This window comes from Pelmatolapia mariae, linkage group LG9, assembly GCF_036321145.2.
Source record: "Pelmatolapia mariae isolate MD_Pm_ZW linkage group LG9, Pm_UMD_F_2, whole genome shotgun sequence".
In the NCBI taxonomy this organism is placed as follows: Eukaryota; Metazoa; Chordata; class Actinopteri; order Cichliformes; family Cichlidae; genus Pelmatolapia; species Pelmatolapia mariae.
In genome coordinates, this window is record NC_086235.1 from 15,597,682 (window position 1) to 15,617,023 (window position 19,342).

Genomic DNA, 19,342 nt, shown 5'->3' on the forward strand with positions numbered 1-19,342 from the left:
CTGTTTTTTAATGTTCCATTTATTCAGACAAACTTATTGCATTACATTGTTAAATAAGGCAGAACTGTAATTTTACATTGGGGAGAAAAAAAAAAAGTCAATTTTTAAATATAAAATATGACCTAAAAGCTGCTGCATACATGTTGGGATAAACAGAACATGTGGAAAAATAAAACTTTCCTATGAGGACAGCACAATGGAATGCATTCCAAAATGCACCGAGATGCTTCGGGTGAATCAGCCAATCAGAGAACAGCGGAGGGGGTTTGGGTCATGTTCAGCACGGTGCAGCACTGTCAAACCGATGGAAATACAGTACAACATGTACAAGAGACCGTTTTAGTTCTGGCTCGGACGTTTCCTGTTCATCCCTTCAGGAGTTTGCAGGTCAAATCCGTGATGCAAGATAAAGGAGTGGCTCAGCATGAAGCTCCTCTAGATGTCATGTGCCTGCTGTTTTTCGATCTTTGATTTCAGATGCTCTTTGTATGCCAGGATGTCTCTGTTCCACTTTGTGATGGTCTGCTTCTCACAGACCCAGATCTCTTGAGCCACCTGCAGGAAGGGAGACCATTAGTACAGTGACACTTCTAATCAAGGTCTAATTGAATGCTTTAAGTGATCAGTCCATACCTGCTGAATTAGCCTGAAGTCGTGGCTGACTAGCATCATACCACCCTCGAACTCGTTGATTGCTTCTGCCAACGCATCAATAGTCTCGATATCCAGGTGATTAGTAGGCTCGTCAAGGAACAGCATATGAGGGTTCTGCCAGGCCAGCCAAGCAAAACACACTCTGCACTTCTGACCATCTGACAAATTTCTGATCGGACTGACCTGGAAGATGTTTAAAATGTCAGAATGGTAGAGAGGAGACAAAAGTACTGGAAGTTTTGGGAAAGTATCCCCTTCCTACCTGCTGTTTCCCAGTTAGACCATAGCGACCGATGATCTTCCGCATCTCCTCCTTTTCTTTGATCTCAGGGAAACACTTCATCATGTACTCCAAAGGAGACAAGTCCAGCTCAAGCTGCTCAGTCAGGTGCTATAGAGAAAATTTTAAAAACCCACACGTTTATCTTTAACTGTACCAGCCACCACCACCAGTGTCTAACACGCCATGAATCAGATGGAGCCTGTGCAGCATGTTCAAAAGATTTGTTTTACCTGGTGATATCTGCCAATCTTGACGTGAGAATGTTTGCGGATCATACCATCAGTAGGTAGGAGCTACAGAGACAAGAGAATAAACCTCATCACTCTGAAATCAACTGGGAGTAGATCTAAGCTGATGATAAAGATGCCTTACCTCTCCCATAAGCAGCTTCAGAAGTGTGGATTTCCCAGCTCCATTGGGTCCCACCAGAGCCACTCGTGTGTCCAAGTCAATACCAAACTCCAGATTTTTATATATGTACGGCTAAAGGAAACATCACTGAGTGTGCCAAATAAATCCATATTTTAAAAGGAGGGAAAAATATAAATGCATTATACTCACTGTATTCTCACTGTACTTGAAGCTCACATTCTGAACCATGATAACAGGAGGAGGAATCTTCCCACAGGGAGGAAAATAAAATGACAGAGTCTGTGGGAAACAGGAAGGGTTACTGCTAAGTTAGTAGGTTTCACCACTAACCACAGTCCCTAAAAACACATACATTACTGATCCAGAAGTTGGAAAAACAACTGCCTGGCTGCAAGCTGAGCAACAGTTTCAAAGGTTGTAGAATAGGAGGCAGAACATCCCCCCTTGTCAAACCAGCTCTCATATTAGATTCAGGAAACCCTCTTCCTGTTAAAGGGAACTTCTTCCTTTCCACTGTCACCAAGTGGAGCTCCGAGGATCATCTGATTGACTGGGTTCTCTCCCCGATAATTTAGGCTCTTTACAGTTTAAATTGGCTTGTGACAACCATTGTTGTGAACTGATACTATAAGTTAAAAAAAAAAAAAGAGAATTTAATAGGCCACAGTTACCTTGTCATTCACGACTCTTTCAGTCAAGCCTGATGCAACCATCTTCTGCAGAGTCTTCTCTTTGCTCTGTGCCTGCCGTGCCAGCTTTGCAGAGCCGTGACCAAACCTGGCTATGTAGTTCTAGAAAATTGGGATGCAAAAAAGATAATTGAGTGCAAATGTTACTGTGTGGCTATAGCAACAGTAACTGCTTCATAAAAGGATGCCCAAGTCTCTGTACCAATCAGGCAGTGACACGTGGCCACGTGATGTCCCTTTTTTACCTTCATGTGTGCTATCTGGTCCTGTTCCCAGTTAAAGCGCTTCATCTGGTTCTCTTCCAGCTCCTGTCTGGTCTTCACATACTGGTCATAGTTACCCTTATAATGAAAATAGATTTGCACTGTCATCCAACAGGGTGGCACACAGATACTTATTTAGTAACAGCCTGCCTCTGGTTTCCTTATTCAGCATTATGTGATTACATGTATAGCAATCTATTCACGATACTTGGAAGCCTACAAAGCATGCTCAGGGTGTTTTCTTTTCTGGCAGTCACTTCAGCTGCATGCCCTTACCGTGTAGTACTTCAGTTTCTTCTGATGCAGGTGGATGATATTGGTACACACACCGTTCAGGAAGTCTTGAGAGTGTGAGATGAGCACGAGGATTCGCTTAAACCTGACAAAAACCATCAAGTTGATCAAAAATGAGTCTTAATCCATATCCGACTTAAATGAAGGAAGCAGAGGGAAAACTTACGACTTAAGCTCCTCCTCCAACCACACGCAAGCGTCCAGGTCCAAGTGGTTAGTGGGCTCATCCAGCAGCAGCATGAAGGGTTTGATGAACAAAGCCCTACAAAGATGTCAAACAGCTGAATTTAAAGCAATACTAGTACTGATAGTTAGTTTGTTTAGATTAACTCCTGAAATCTAAAGCTCAGAACTAGTCTTGAATGCTCGTGCTTTCACATTTTAAAATGACAAAAAGCCCTGTGCTTTGTGTGCGATGGATGAAGATCTTCAGGATCAAAGATGAGCAAGTGGTAAAGGTTAAAGCAATATTTAACCGATATATTCAAAATAACTTTAATTGGTCTTTCTGTACTTTGACGTTTACACCAGGACATATATCCAACTCCAGCAACTGTGTCTGAGTGCACACACAAGTTCTATGAAATGTGTGTTTGAAGCAGCTTCATTATGAAATGAGCAAAACAATAGGATTGTTGGTTTTGGTTCAATATTATAGTGGATATGAATATCAATTTCACACTAGTTTATCTCCTCTCCACACCATACTATAATACAATACTGTGTATAGGCAGGGCACAATGAAGATCGAGAGACAGGCGAGATATTTTACACAAAACAGACAGAAATGTTAGGACTTAATACCACTTTGGCTCTCATGCCAATACCTATTAGTCATCCAAATTATTCCATTGTCAAACAGGAGATGCTAGAAATGTGATAGTCCCCAGTCTGTGTCACTCACACCAGAGCTACTGAGACCACTGTTGTGTTTCTTGTATTAGGGCGACACGTTACACATCACAGAGGGTTCATACTGCTACCTTACTGGATACATTGTCACCTCATCCCCCTCCCTGTATTGGTTATCGTGACTACACAGAAAATTATAACTTATGCCCACTTTAGTTTCCTGTATGGTAGTGAAGTCAGGACACACTGCTACAGTTTGCTTTTATTGTGTGTGTTTTTCTGTCATTTGGACAAGGGACACAGGATCAGTCGAATGCTGGAGAGACGAGGATGACCGTCACTCAGTGGTACAGTACTATACCAGTTGTGTTTACCTGGCCAGAGCAACACGCATCCTCCACCCTCCACTGAAGTCCTTCAGTTTCTTCTGCTGCATAGCAGTGCTGAAACCCAAGCCGTGGAGGATCCGAGAGGCTCGCATCTCCGCCTTGTCTGCATCCAGCTCCTCCAGACGCTCATACAGCTCCATCAGCTTCTCACACTCAGCTGTTTACCAAAAAAAAAAAAAAAAAAAAAAAAAAAAAAAGGCATTTATAATACAGCTAAAGCATAATTAGAGAGATTTTTCAACTTCCTGCAGTTTATCTGAACACTCACAGTCTTCATGGGCAAGTCTTTCTGCCTCCTTCTCCAACATGATCCTCTGTTCATCCACCTCCATGACACACTGCAGAGCAGTCTTTTCGCTGGGGGCCATCTCTCGGGTCAAGTGGTAAATATCTATGTGCTCTGGAATGGGAATCTCACGATGTCCAATGGCTGACAACAGCATGGATTTTCCTGGCAGAAAACAAACAAAAAAATAATAATAATATAGAGAACAATGTTTTGTGGGATGTGATAGAAGAACATTTGACAAATGCAAGCTACACAAGGAAGTGTAGCAGAACCAGTGTTGATAAGAGATTCCCCACTGGCCACCCCCATGGCCCTCAGGTGGGCCATAAAGCTGCCAAGATTTCTGCTTCAACTTTCTAATGCATTTACGCCCTACCATCTGATGTGTCAGTCAGCAGCATCTTTCTCTCTCATTGGTACTTGCTTCAAATCCTTAAAACTCAGGAAGGTTTAATTTGGGATCCAGCCATTTCATGTTGTCATTTCCCTGTCATTGGTTGAAGCCTAATGTCAATTTTATATAATTCCTGTAATATGAACCCTTTAATTTCATATCAGTTATTCAGGTTTTTCCCTTTGGCCTAAAGGGCCAGATGCCCAAATGAAATACTAGGTTTTGAAACAGCTGTTTTGTTTTTCCTTTTGGTTTCTAATGTCTGTGTTTGAAGTCTTAATAGAAACATCCTGCTCCAGGATAAATTAGTTACCTGTGCCATTAAGACCAATGAGGCCATAGCGTCTGCCTGAGTTAAGCTCCAGGCTGGTGTCTGCAAGCAGCTCTTGACCATGGAAGGTGAGCGACAGGCTGCTTATATGGACATCAGTGCTGTTAGGGTGGGAGGCAAGAACACCCGTCACTGCCCGGGCCTCCGTTTTCCGCAGCTCAAACTCATCCAGCTCCTTTGTCAAATTTTCAACACCTATACAAATATATTTAAAAAACAAGAGAGCTTCAGTTAGAAAATTTGCCACAGGCTGACAAATCCAGTGAGCAATCAGTGCTTTTCCTCAGTCTTCTTCTCACCATTGCTCTCTGCTCCATTAAGCTGGGCCTCTTGTTGTTCACTCTCCCCATTTACTTCTTCAGTTTTCTTGGTGCGCTGGCGAGCTTTGGCAGCCTCCTTCTTCTTTGCTGCTTTCTTCTTAGCCAAGTCAGACGGCATGGTTGTGCAATGCTACATTAAAGGAAAAGAAAAAACACAGAAATGACATGGATGAAGAAGAAACTAAGACCAAAATAGAATCGCAGTGTGTCAGGAGAATCGTGATCATAGGTTGTTTAACGGTTTCTCAATTTTTCAATTGGTCTTAGTCTACCAGTTAAATGTCAGAGCATAAATAAGGGTAAAAATGACTAATCGCTTACATAATGAGGCGCCAGGACCAACCTCGGTACACTTGCCGGTTTACCATAATGTTAAAAATGTGCCGGTAATTGAATTTACCGTCTAACACCAATTTACAGCTGACATTAAAAGGTAGGCTAACGTTGAGTATAAAGGCCTAAAATGTCTAAGGACAGCTTAAATGACAGTAATAGCGGTGATAATGCTCCCTCCCCAAGCCCGCATTTTGCTTCCTTTCAGTCCCACCTGCCCGCACGTTGGGCTTTTTGCGGTATAACGCTTGATAGCATAGCTGTTAGCAGCCTACACGTCACACTTTGTCACTTCACAGTGAACTAACCATAATAAATATCATAGTCTAAGGAGCCCAGAGTGTCAAACATAAAAAGTAAATCGTAATAGTTTTTATAAGCCGGCTATTTAGCGCGTTAGCCCCTTAGCTAAGCTAACAACGGTAGCCAGGCCTGAGCAGCTAAAGCTAACTTGACGCAGGGCCCCAAGTAGCTTCGAAAAACTCTCAAATCGGCTAACTAGTACTTACCCCCACATCTGTGTTTATCTTAAGAAAAGACAGCTTACTTGTCATACAACCGTGGCAGCTCTCATACAGTGTTATTCACTCTCTTACCTAAATAATGAACCGCTGTTCTCCTGAGCACACCGACAGTCTCGTGTCCACTTTCGCCGGGTGGATGTAGCCGCTCGCCAAACCGCCAGACGGACCATATATGGTCAAGGAGGGCGGTGAAGCTGTAAGTTCCCTCCTCTTCTCGTGGGACTGCAGTAAAAATGTCCCTTTACCCATCAACTGAACCTTAAATTAACTACTAAATAAGCCAAATTTATATATTTCTTAGGTAGAACTAAAGAGACGGCTTATGAGTTGAAAACTGGCACTGACTAATGGATAGATATTGCATTTTTGAGGTTTTGCCATCCTAGTAAGGCTTCTTTTCCCCTCTTATCACTAAGATGTTGTGTTGATACGTATCTAACACAATCGTGCGTTCATATACTGTGATTTTCTAGGGGAAAATTATTTGTAAGTATTTTCACTAAGAAGAGATCTGCCGGTAGCTGCTCAGTCGGGGGGTGATGCTGCGGCAGCACTCGGCGGTCGGTGATGAGGTTGAAGAGGGACGCTGTTTCAGCGCTGTCTGTGTGGCACTCGGATTTTTTGAGGAAGTCAGGAAACTGACGGAGATGGGCGACAATGTGCACGGCTGTGCTTCGTGGCTTTCCCCCCCGGTATGAGCTGTGAAACATGGGATCTCCTTCGAGTCAGCGTTCGTGGAGATGGATCGTCGTTTGTGTACGGAAACAACGGACTCGACGCTAGCTCGCTAGCTCGGCTCCCTAATGCTTTCCTCCGGTGGAAAACGATACTGTGGGGTTCATACTTCCGAGTATTCTCGCTTCGGATTGTCTTTTATTACTGGTAACCAGATAAACGGTTAACTTTACTAGTTCATCGTCTAGCTGCATTAGTTAGCTGACTTTGGCTTCTAGCTAACGCCATCCCAAACTAGTTAAGCTAATTAACGTAACGGTTAAAAAACGACCGGAGTAACGTTACATAATTTTTATGACAACGACATTTCTAGCTGAGTTTTCTTTTTTTTCTGTTCTTTTAAAATTTTGACTCGCAATGACTGTTAATCATGCGAAAATATCTGTATGCATTTCATCTTTCAGATGAACAAAGTGCTTCATTCCGGTAGCTTTACAGTTTGGTCATCTTCCGTTGTGACGTTGGATTAAAAACTACAGTTCTTGCATTTGTCAAACAAACAAAAAATTAAAAAGTGCTGTAACATGTAACGTTTAGATTTAATCATTCGTTATAGGCTGAGTAGAAACTTCACTACCTCGCTGAAAGGGACTGGGAACAGACTTTAATTTTAAGCCAGTTTTCTGTCATTTTCTTTACTCATTTCGGTTCAGATTTATCAAAGACGTGTTAACATATGGCAGGAGTGTTGGCACTATCAGCGCTCTAGTTTTTTGTTGTTGGGGTTTTTTTTTTAAATTTTTTCCCAGCACAGCCACAATAAGTGTAGCTCATAACTGCCAGGGATGCGTCTCTCCTCATTTTTGGCCCTGTTCAGGCCTGCTTTACCCCTTATCCTGGGGCTGTCTCTTGGATGCAGCCTGAGCCTTTTGATGGTGTCCTGGACCCAAGGAGACACGGAGGACTCCTGTGGAGATCAGTTGGGCAATGGTAGGCGCTTTTTGGGTGGGGGAGAGGGCCACAGAGATTCAAGAGATGGAGCTGGAGACGCAGACTTTCAGCCACGCATAGTGCCCTATCACAAGGACCCAAACAAGCCGCACAAGAAGGTCCTCAGGTAAGTGCGGGAGGTATGGTCCCTTTTCCAGGTGCTTAAAGAAGGATCACAGGAAGCATTGCTCGACTTTTAATTTAAAGAAGCTGGAGACTTTTTGCACACAGTGTGGATTTGCATTTAGTTAATTCCCCATTTTACAGTCTTACATTTAATTCCCCCCTGCAATGCTCTCATTGCACTGAGGGGGGGTACAGAGAATAAGTGGCCTGTAGATTACAGATTATGCCACAAATTCCTTCAGAAAACCCACTGATGCAAAAGATTGCATCCGTTTTCTTTTTTCAATTTTATTTCTTATCTTTTTTATTTATTTCTACTGGCTCTGATAGTCATCCCACAAGGATGATCAGGTTTTCTCTGTCAGTACAACCTTTCTTTGGAATAATCTCCCAGAGGAGATCTGATTGGCCAGCTCACTGTGGTCTTATAAATGCTTCTTACAGACATATTTTTAAAAGCAGGCCTCTCCTGTGCTTACACTTTTTATTTCTATCAATCCTCTTTAATTATTGATATTTACTTTCAATTTGATGTTTCATTCGCTTTTTTCCCTGTTTTCTGTTGTGAAGCACTGTAATTATTATTGTTATTATTTAGCAGGGTCAGTGCATTTTGACTGACATGAATATAAAAATAATAAATATACAAGAAAATATAACATATCATACTGGGCAGAGTGTGAAATAACAGATCATATTTGGTATAAGTCATTGTTTGAAACGTGCCTCCAACTGATCAGTCATTTTAGAATTTGCTTCCCTTTGTTGACAGCAGTTTGTGCAAATGTGGTTTTCCTGTGTGGCAACCCAGAGTCTCTTCTAGTGGTGGCCTTGCTACCAATCCTACCTTCAGTCCTTTGTTTATAAATTAACCGACTTATGGGTCATTCAATGTCTACTGGTTGAATTTCAATTTTCGTGTTTCATTATTTCTTGCAATAAAGACTGTACTGGTGTAATAATTTGTGCATAAATTGCCTAGAAATAAAAATGTGAATTATTTTTCAAAGATGACCATCGCCAATTTTGGAGGGGGGAGATATAATAGTACACCTCATATATGGGATTTTGTGTTACAAATTTAATCCTGCTATCATTGAAATTGTTCTTTTTACAGAGATGATGAATTTTCAAGCAAATTCAAACTTTCAGAATTTGATGTGGAACTTTAGCTAATTTTTAGAAGCTCCTTAAAGTAGCAGGACCTAAAAACTTAACTGACATAGCTTAGGAAGTTCTCTATATATAATTGTGTATAAATGCCTCCACAGAAAATACTGCCCATAAAAGGCTTAAAAATACCGCTGACATCATTGCAAAAATATATATTTTATAAAGTGTTGTTTCAGCTCATTCACTGGTTCTTTTGAAAACATCATGCATGCTAATTTTTGCTGTTTAATAAAATGTATGATTTACCAAGCCATTCCTGGAACCGAAGGAGTCAAGGATGCTTTCCAGGGATCACCTGCATACATTTGGATATTAACATTTTGGCATACAATAGGTAGATTATTACTATAAAGTGATAATAAAAGGGACCTGGGTACGGAGAAGTGTGGGACTCCTGTAGAACACGCAAAAAAAGGAGATTTGATAACATCCATAGCATAGACTAACATTTTCTGCAGAAAAATTAAATAGTGCCAGTTCAGATAAAATAACTTGGTATCAAATTCCTTCTTTAAATCCAAAAAGACACCACCTACACAAACATTTCTATCCAATTATCTTTTATTTCATAGCCACTTAGTATCTGCATCCCATTAGTATCTTGTGATGGAAACAAGTTCACGCTTATGAGAAGATACTTTTTATGCATCGGTGTTCTTGTTGTTGCTGTAATTGCTCCCTCTTTGCCCTCTTTCTTCAGAACACGATACATCCACACTGAACTGGGCATCAGAGAGCGACTCCTGGTGGGCGTGCTCACTTCTCGGGCCACCCTCAACACGCTGGCCGTAGCGGTGAACCGCACAGTTGCCCACCACTTCCACCGGACGTTCTTCTTCACAGGCCTGCGCAGCCCCAAGGTGCCTCACGGGATGACTGTGGTTGCCCATGGCGACGATCGCCCGGTGTGGCTGATGTATGAGACGGTACGCCACCTCCACCAGCACTATGGCTCGGAATACGACTGGTTCCTATTAGCCCAGGATGACACGTACATGCAGGCGGATCGGCTGTCGGAGCTGGTGGGCCACCTCAGCGCAGGTCAGGACCTGTATATGGGCAGGGCAGAGGAGTTCATCGGTGGTGAGGAGAAGGCACGTTACTGCCACGGAGGCTATGGCTACCTGCTGTCCCGCAGTCTGCTGGCCCGTCTGCAACCCCATCTCGACACCTGCCGCAATGACATCCTCAGCGTGAGGCCTGATGAGTGGCTGGGCCGCTGTATTATCGACTACCTGGGTATGAGTTGTGTGGAAGTGCACCAGGTAAAAACACAGACCTTGAAATAAGTAGTTTAATCAGTAGGAGGATTGTCCGCTATATTAATATTTATATGTGCATGTTTTTCGCAGGAGATGACCTACCGTTATTTTGAGCTTGGGAAAAATGCAGACCCAGAGCGTGAAGATAGCCCAGAGTTTAAAAATGCCTTCACAGTGCATCCTGTGTCTGACCCAAATCTCATGTATCGACTGCACAAACGCTTCAGCCACATTGAGCTAGAATGGACTTACCTGCAAATCCAGCAGCTGCAGGTTTGTAATACAGGTTTTGTTTTTCACTCCTATAAACATTTTTTTCTGCCTGACTCATCACTTCTTAGTCAAAATTTAGTATACAGTTTGTTCTTATTTCACCACACCCTCTTCAGGACCTGAGCCAGAAATTCCTGACTGAAACAATATTTATATGCCAGAAAACCAAGAGAAGGGATGTGGTGTTGTGCCGAGTATGATCTGCCTGAGAAACCTTATGTAATTAAAGTAGCTGCTAATGACGGTTCATTAGAGTTGTTTTGACCTAAGGTTAAATATAGCTTACAGCACCACAGAGCTATAAAATAAGTCATGACTTTATTAGACATAACTTATTCTTATGGCTAATTTTTGTGTATACTGGTTAAAGCACAAGGAACACTTGATACAGTACAGTACTGTGCAAACGTTTTAAGCCACCATTCATTTACTTACAGTTTACTACAAAAGTGGGAAATACTGCAGCATGCAAACATACATGGAAATACAGTATATAAGGCAAAAACAGAGTTTGTACAATTCTAATGGCTTTTAATGCTTTTAATTCATTGACAGTGTGGTTGGAATCATGGTCATGCTGAAAAACAAAACTGCTGCCAATTAGATATTTTCCACATGATACTGTATGGTGGATCAAAACCTGATGGTACTTTTTTGTGTTCATGATTTGACAAGATCTCCAACACCACTGGCTGAAATGCAGCTCTAAACCCGAGGGAGCCTCCAGCGTGTTTTACAGATGTGTGTAGACACTCCTGACCTCCCCCGTATATACTTATAATGATTTAAACCAAAAATGTCAAATTTGGATTCATCACTCTATAAACTGTTTTCAGTTTGGTTATTGTGTAATTTGGCATTTCCTCCCTGTTTCTTCCTTAAGAATGGCTTCTTGTAAGCCACCTTTTCACTGGAGCCATTTTTGAATAGTACAGTATGGAACAACTGGGGTCCCAATGCATTTCTGCACCTCTCTGAAAATATAGGTTTTCAGCTAATAGCTGTTTCGGAATCACTTTGTTGGTGTAAAAATACAAATTTACGCCTGTCAACAATTTATCCTCTAAGCTGCGCGCGTGCGCACTTGCGCACTGCTGGCACGGTCTCTGCGCACAGGAAATCTGCGTTGCGCACTAAAAAAATCTAACCTGAATTGAAATTAAAATAAATAGGTTAACAATTCATTCTGTTTTGCAGTGTGAGTCAGTAAGTGACCGGCAGTGTTGGGACTAACGCGTTATTAAGTAACGCGTTACAGTAACTACGTTATTATTGTGGTAACGAGCACGGTAACTAGTTATTATGCCAAAACCAGGAACGCGTTACTCGTTACTGGGATTTAGATAGGCTCGTTATTCGTTACTTCGTGTGGTGGATATCGCGGAGCTTCCACAGATTCAGTAACATTAGCAAGTGGTGGAGGCCAGCAGGTGGATGAAGGAAAAGGGAGGCAAGAGGAGAGACCCGAAGCGGCCGCCGGTCCGCGTGCCAGGTGAACTGAACTTATGACCTGCAGTCTATCGGAGTCAGATATAAACCAAGTTTAGGTGCAGTTTATTTTCGGTATGCTGACATTTTCGTACTGCGTGCTAGCTAGCATGACGGAGTTTCTATACAGCTGGGTGGGTGCTATGTTACTGATGTTGAACTTTGTTCATACGGTTAATTATTAGAGTTGCCAACCGTCCCCTAAAAAACAGAATCGTCTTGTATTCAGAGAAAATATTACGCGTTTCGTACTGAAGTGAAAAGGAACACAGTTTGTCCCGGACTTCAGCTACAATGAAAAAGACACAAAGCTGGAGCTGCACAGCTGCCTCTTCTTCTCTCATTCTCTCCCGTTTCTACTTCAATCATGAAACTGATCAATGATCAGCTGATCGGCTTTTCTCTCTTGTTTATTTCGCGTTAAACAACAGCAGCACGTTTAAGCTTGATCAGCTGTTGTTAGAATTTATTTAATATTAATTTCTAGTATCAGCTGATGTTTGCTGGAGCCACAGCTGTAAAGCTGCTGCTCATGATATCAGTTTGGTTATCTGGTGAGAGGGAAACATGAAGATGAAACCAGGAGATGTCCTTACTGAATCATCAGAGCTGAACAGGTGATGTAGAAACAGGTTTACCTTTTTAGTGACATGAATGAGTTGAAGGGAAGTTATGAGCTGTTTCTGAGAGACAAATAACACCAGGATCCTTTTCTAAGTAGCTGACAGCTGGTAACTGTGCAGGGGCGGGTCTAGCAAAGTTTTGCCAGGGGGCCAGGTAGGGCATTAACAGGGAAAGGGGGGGGCAAGGAAATACTTTTCTTTATTATTCCCATTTAAAATGTCTCGCTTTTAAAAAAATAATTATCTGAGTCTTACAACAAACAATTGATAGATTGATACATATATACCATCAGAACAGTGTACATCACTGTCACAACAGTGTTTGTTTTCATTCAAAGGCTTTATGATTTTTCCTATAATGGTGGGCTGGTCTCTAGTCAAAATGCCCGGGACGATTTTTTTGTCCCAGTCCAGTTCTGTATGCAGCTCATCTGCAGTCTGGTGTTACCTACATCTTCCTATTCAGAAGGCAGAATTTCCAAGTTCTTAGTACAATCAAAAGCACCACGACTGCAGTTTTTGTGTTGGATGTAAAAAGCAAGCTAGAATCATGGTGGCGGTCAACAACGGTCCAGGCGTGGGATTTCTCTCATGGAAATGTGCACATTATTTTTTCCTTTCTATTGGTAGGTGGCACAGTGAACTTGTGGCAAGTAAGCAAGCTAGAAGACTGGCAGTCTTGCTGGGTATCCAGTTACGGAAGCAACACATTAACAAGAGGATTCTGAGTAAAACCAAAGTTACTTTCCCTAGTAACTAGTTACTTTGAAAGTAACGACTAACTTGAAGTAACTGAGTTACTTTTTTAGAGAAGTAACTAGTAATGTAACTAAGTTACTAATTTAAAGTAACTTACCCAACACTGGTGACCGGTGACTGGCTGCTCCAGCCAATGATGCGATTCACATTCGTATATACGCAGCTAATCAACGTGGTTGACAGGCTATGACAGCGTCCTTACGTGCTGACACCGGTGTTTTAGCTAGCAAAGCGGCGTGGCTGATGTGGAGTGAAGCCACGTTAATGACAACGTGTACAACCATTGGAGATGTGAGCAGAACAGACGGAACAATTAACGGAAAAAGTGTGGACTTTATACCAGTTTTTAAATTGTGTTGATAGGCCACGTAAAACCAGAGTTATGATAAAAATATATGCAATCTTTGTTTGTTTTTTCCTGAATACTATCATTGTTTATATTTACTGCGGCAAGAAACGGTAAAAACGGCGTTTTATAAGGAAAGCGCTTGAAAGCACTTTCCGCCTGTGAGCAAAAACAACCCCCCGCCCCCACGCTTTCCTATTGGTGGAAAAATGTACCATGTCGACCAATCATAAAAATGATATGCAACATGGCATTTAGTTGTCCAGGAAGGGGGGAGGTTTTAGGAGTGACGGCGGTGTTTTGAGATGTGAGAGATTTGTGACATTTAGCGTGTTTGGAGTCTAAAGTTAGTGTGTTGTCTTGTGTAGTTAGTGTGTAGTGTAATCGGTAGTTTTGTTGTGTGTGTCAGAACAATGAGGCGACTACTGAATGTTACAGGTGTTACAGGAGTGATACATCTCCTGTTGTCAGGTCTGCAGGTATCAGGGTGTTCTTCTCCTTTATCTCATAGTGGACAGTAATTTTTTTTATAGTGGCACAAATAATTTGTGTGGCATCAAATTTGATGCAGAACACCTGATTGTTTTGTAAATAGTTCAAAATGTTTATTTTAAAAACCGCCTTGGCTGCATTTTTAGGTAAACAGCTGCAAAAAACTTTGTTATAACTCAGTTATTTTTTTGAAGAAGTAACTATATAATTAATTGCCCAACATTGGTCATTATTTACTGTATTTTGCAGACAGAGTTACAGGACTCTCTCCCAGACCACAGAGTCATACTCATAATACAAGTCAGAGCTTTATAAAAAAAAAAAAAAAAAAGAAAGTTGTGTTTTCAAAATTGGAGTTCAAGTTATTTTTACTTCCAATAGTGTTAACATACTACACAGGTCATGAACAAGAATTTTTTACATTTTCATTGTGGGCTTAAAGCACTTAATTAAAAGTAGTCTAACATAAATATAAATGCTGTAATTTGATTATTTTAATAAACCACGTAACTTGGATGGATTCGATGCTGGCGTGACCACAGTGCACACGTCTAATGTTGCTCACAGTGGTCCAAGGGACCGCTCAGGGAGTTTGTGTGTTCACTCAGACACATGAAAAATTAGAGGGAACATTGCCTGTCAAGCTGTTATTGTTGACATTTTTATAGATTCAACTAAAGAAATTGTGGTTTTGTGACAGGCTGCTAGTAACAAAGTGTCTGAATATATCATTTAAAATTGGTGCTTTCGTAAATTGTTATGTGTAGACACAACAGTGATTCATCCCTTGAGTTAGGTGCATTTTTTATGCTGGAGTGATTCATAGTTCAGTGTTAAGTGGTTTAAAGAAAAACAAAAACCGACATTCCTGTGAAACTGCTCTGGTACATGGACTGGATTAAAAAACGGGTGAAAAAGTAGCCAATGTCCAAAGTAAAACCTTGAAAGACCTACAGAAAGCTGGAGAACTGCTGCTCAAGACCACCTTAAAAAAATAATGAAGTCTTGCTCCTTGGAAGCAAAATATTAAAAAATGAGCAATGGTTCAAGACTTTTGTACAGTGCTATATATTAAACAGCAGCACTGTGCTGACTGGTGTGTTTCAGCTTGTGGCCTTAATCAGATGGATAATCAAAAAAAATGACCTGTGACATCCTTTTCCAAATCAACTTTGCTCGACCGTGATGGAAAGAACTGTGAGGGAAGGGCCGTAAAAAGACTTGGCTTAGACAAGGCTATTTAATAATGTCATGATGGATGTTGATGACAAGTGTCTGCCCATCTTAGATACTTTGCCCAACGTGTTCTTACCATCTTTTTTTCTGCAGGTCATATAAAAGAACCACGGGGGAAAGAGGCTGCATTTTTAAAGGACATAAATAGATGTTAGTTGCTCATCTTGTCAACTCGTGTTTTCTCTTTTGCTGGAGAAATGATCCAGTCTAACTCCCTACATTCCTCACGCAAGACAACAACTTTATAGGAAGCAGGTTTTATCACAACAATACAGCGTTCCCCTGTGGGTTTAACAGCCTGTCACTGAGGATGTTAAACATATCAGGTTATGTCATGAAGCACACTTTTAATTAACATTTACATGATCTGTGTCACCTGTCAGTTATGTTGATTATCTTTAGTGATAGTTGGGTTGCTGTGAATTTTTTTCCTGTATGCTCTGCTAATAAAGGAAGAATGTTTCATTTATATTTTGAGAATTTTGAAGCTCTTATCACCGCTGCTGTTCAGATACTTCAGGGTCTCTTCACTCTATTAGAAATCTTCCTTGGGCCTCAGTCACACAGGTTAGCAACTTCATGGTAGCCTGAGGTCACTAGGGGAAAATGAGCAATCCGCAACCAATTGGCGAGGTTGGCTGAGTGTAACTGGGTAACGTCAGTCATAAAGAGATTGGTTTATGATTGGTTGTTTTGTTTTGTTTTTTTTTACTCTAAAGTTACCCTGTTTAAAATGTCTGTAGTACTCTTTATGTTGACCCCAATGAAGACCTCAAGCCGAAAAACCTTGGTCAGACACTAAAGTTGTTTTACATACTACAAGTATAGCTACAACTTTAACCAATGCAGACTTTATGCTTTTCTCCTGCATTTTGGCTGTAGGTAACATATTGCTAGACACCTCTGATGCATTTAAAATTTTTGTGTGCACTCATCAGATGCAGATCAGTAACCTGAGTGACCTGACACCAGAGGGCAAGGCTGGAGTGACGTGGCCCATAGGAATCAACCCTCCCTTCAAACCCAGGACGCGTTTTGAGGTCATAAACTGGGAGTACTTTACGGAAGAGCACATTTACTCCTGCGTCGATGGCTCCCCCAAATGTGAGTTGAGAGGTGTCAACCGCGCCGACGTCAATGCAATTCTAGAGATTGCGGTCGAGCGTCTCAACGAGCGCTACCAGCCACAGCTACGGTTCCGCAAGAGGCGTCTGCTTAATGGGTACCGTCGCTTTGATCCCACACGTGGTATGGAGTATATACTGGACCTCGCGCTGGAGGCCTACACCCAGAAAGGCCACAGCCAGGTCATCGCCAAACGAGTCAACCTGCTGCGACCTCTAAGTTCAGTTGAGATTATCCCCATGCCTTATGTGACAGAAGCGACACGGGTGCAGGTCATCCTGCCTGTCACCGCCCAGGATCAGGACTATGTCGGGAACTTCCTGGACATGTACGTGATGAACACTCTGGACACCCATGACAATGTTTTACTCACGTTCTTGTTCATCTACGATCCTTTCGATGCGCAGAGAGTCAGTCAGACTGACGTGTTTGCTGGCGTCAAGGCTATGATTGGGGAAGTGGAGAAACGCTATGGAGACGTGAAGATCCCCTGGATCAGTGTGAAGACCGAGGTGCCCTCGCAGGTCAAGCTAATGGACATCATCTCCAAGAAGCACCCGGTGGACACACTATTTTTCCTGGCCAGCGTTTGGACAGAGGTCAACGCTGACTTCCTGAACCGCTGCAGAATGAATGCCATCAGCAATTGGCAAGTCTTCTTCCCCATCCACTTCCAGGAGTACAACCCTGCCGTCCTCTACCGTGACCAGCAGCCCTCTGCTGCCTCCTCCTCCGCTGCTTCGGAGTCACTGCGAGACGGCCACTTTGACCGGCACGTTTTCGACGAGGCCTGCTTTTACAACGCCGACTACATGAGCGCACGGACGAAGATGGCTGCCGACATCCTGGATAACGAGGAGCTCCTGGAAAGCATGGACGTGTACGACATCTTTGTCCGTTACTCGGGCCTGCATGTGTTCAGAGCAGTAGAGCCGGCGCTGATTCAGAAATACGTGCGGCGGACGTGCAATCCCCGCTTCAGCGAGGACATCTACCACCGCTGTGTTCTCAGCAACCTGGAGGGTCTGGGGTCACGCTCGCATCTAGCCATGGCACTGTTTGAGCAAGAGCAGGCCAACAGCACATAGAGCACATAGAGCTTGGACTGAAGGACACTGAATGTGATTTTTGTTTTCTTTCTTTCTTTCTTTCTTTTTTTAAACGTGGTACTTCTTGCATCCACACACTGAAATTCTCACCCCCGAACAAGGTGGAAAGAAGTGAGGACTGTTTTTGACACTCCAGCAGCTGCAAATAAACCCTCTGACTTATGACTGTGTAACTTTAAACCTGTCTTGTCCAGACCTGTTGAACCATTACTGATGTTAACGTCACTTTGAGAAGCCGTTACTTGTATTCCGGTCGAACAACAATATTTATAGCCCCCCCCCTTTTTTTTCTTTTCTTTTTTTTAAAGACAATAATAAATGAACATAAGCCTTCATTGTTAGAAATGAGTAAGAGGGGAAAAAACTTGAGCCATAAGTCTTCCTTTTGTGAGGATTTTTTAAGTAATACTGAAACAAGCTGCCTTTTCTTTAAACTTTGTTCTCTTTAAGAGGTATTAAAGAGTGATACTTCTGCTCAGAGTTGTTGCTTCATTCATTCAAGCTCATGGTGTAAAAGCCTCGGTCTCATTAGACAAAAGGCAACTGTTTATAGGATCTGTACGCGGCGTGCTTGGACAGCTATTCCTGGAGGTATCTGTTGTCTGCTTGGCAGAGCTGAAGAAAAGCCAGAAAAGATTCTGTGGTCAGTAAAGATGGTGTGTTCACATTCACAATAATGCATCTTGTAGTGTTCTCAGTTTTCCCAAAAGCTGCGTTGCAGAGAGCCCCAGAGGCAGTGAACAGTTTGTTCCAAAGCTGCCTGCTCGTCGCATTAAGTCAGTGAATCTCCACCCCTGCCCGGGCCTCCTTGAGTTTTGGCAAGCATTCTGCATGCACGTCTTTTTTTTGGGGGGGGGGGGGGTGAACTCAGTGCCCGGAGGGAGGGTCGGGGTCTGCAGCGGCTGAGGTGGTTAACCTTGACATGGCGGTGGTTAAACGGGCTGAAAGGCTTACTTCACTCACCTTTCTCCTGTCGGCTCGGGAGAACAGAGGAGCAGCAGAGTTAAAGGAGCTCTTTCTGAGACGGGAGCAAAGCTGCAGTCAGCATTACAGCCACTGCTGCAGCTCCCCGTTGGAAGCGCCTCCACCTGCTTCCTCGTGGTGAGGCCAGTGAACAATAAAAGGCCTGTGTGCCACCTCTGAGGAGCGCCTGGCTCATGGAAGAAACGAAACCCACCAATGAGGCAGGGCACAAAACCAGAGTGTACGGCAGGGCCGTGCAATCCCCCCCGCTTTATTCTGCAGCTAATTGAAGAAACTGAAAAATTCAAAAGGCCTTTACAATGAGGGAGCTCACGGAGACTGGACTCCCTGTGATCACGTGTGCATTAGCTGGTGTTTGATTGCAGGGGTGAAAAGCAAATCAGCTCATACAATACAGAATCACTCTGCTGTTCACTAAGCCAGTATTAAAAGGACACTTCACCCTAACATATAATTCATGCCTTTCTCCTCTGCCCTGTAGTTTAGAGTTCTTTCCATTTTGGATGTATCACCTGTAGAGATGTCAGCCTTCTCTTGAATATAATAGAACTTAATGGCACTCACCTTGAGTTGCTCAAAGGGCCAAAAATTACATTTAAATAACTCAGCAGCTAAACCCGATCATTGGAAAAAAAGTCACAAACCCAGCTGCAGGCAGTTTCTTCAACTGCAAGCTGGGAAATTAATAAAATTT

At 42.5% G+C, this 19,342-nt stretch overlaps 2 protein-coding genes across 2 annotated transcripts; one reads left to right on the forward strand and one right to left on the reverse strand.

Moving 5' to 3' along the window:
- Position 1: 1 nt before the first annotated feature.
- On the reverse strand, positions 2-6,180 carry LOC134634278 (ATP-binding cassette sub-family F member 2). Its single transcript, XM_063483404.1, has 15 exons — positions 6,060-6,180; positions 5,110-5,260; positions 4,793-5,005; positions 4,065-4,247; positions 3,782-3,953; positions 2,722-2,817; positions 2,538-2,640; positions 2,244-2,339; positions 1,981-2,100; positions 1,499-1,588; positions 1,310-1,420; positions 1,168-1,230; positions 917-1,045; positions 634-837; positions 2-555 (listed from the first exon to the last, which is right to left on the reverse strand). The coding sequence occupies exons 2-15, from the start codon at positions 5,246-5,248 to the stop codon at positions 436-438; spliced, it is 1,839 nt and encodes a 612-aa protein (XP_063339474.1). The 5' UTR covers positions 5,249-5,260; positions 6,060-6,180; the 3' UTR covers positions 2-435.
- A 66-nt stretch (positions 6,181-6,246) lies between these two features.
- chpf2 (chondroitin polymerizing factor 2) lies at positions 6,247-18,124 on the forward strand. Its single transcript, XM_063483403.1, has 4 exons — positions 6,247-7,779; positions 9,652-10,216; positions 10,304-10,486; positions 16,369-18,124. The coding sequence occupies exons 1-4, from the start codon at positions 7,508-7,510 to the stop codon at positions 17,641-17,643; spliced, it is 2,295 nt and encodes a 764-aa protein (XP_063339473.1). The 5' UTR covers positions 6,247-7,507; the 3' UTR covers positions 17,644-18,124.
- The last annotated feature ends 1,218 nt before the right edge of the window (positions 18,125-19,342 follow it).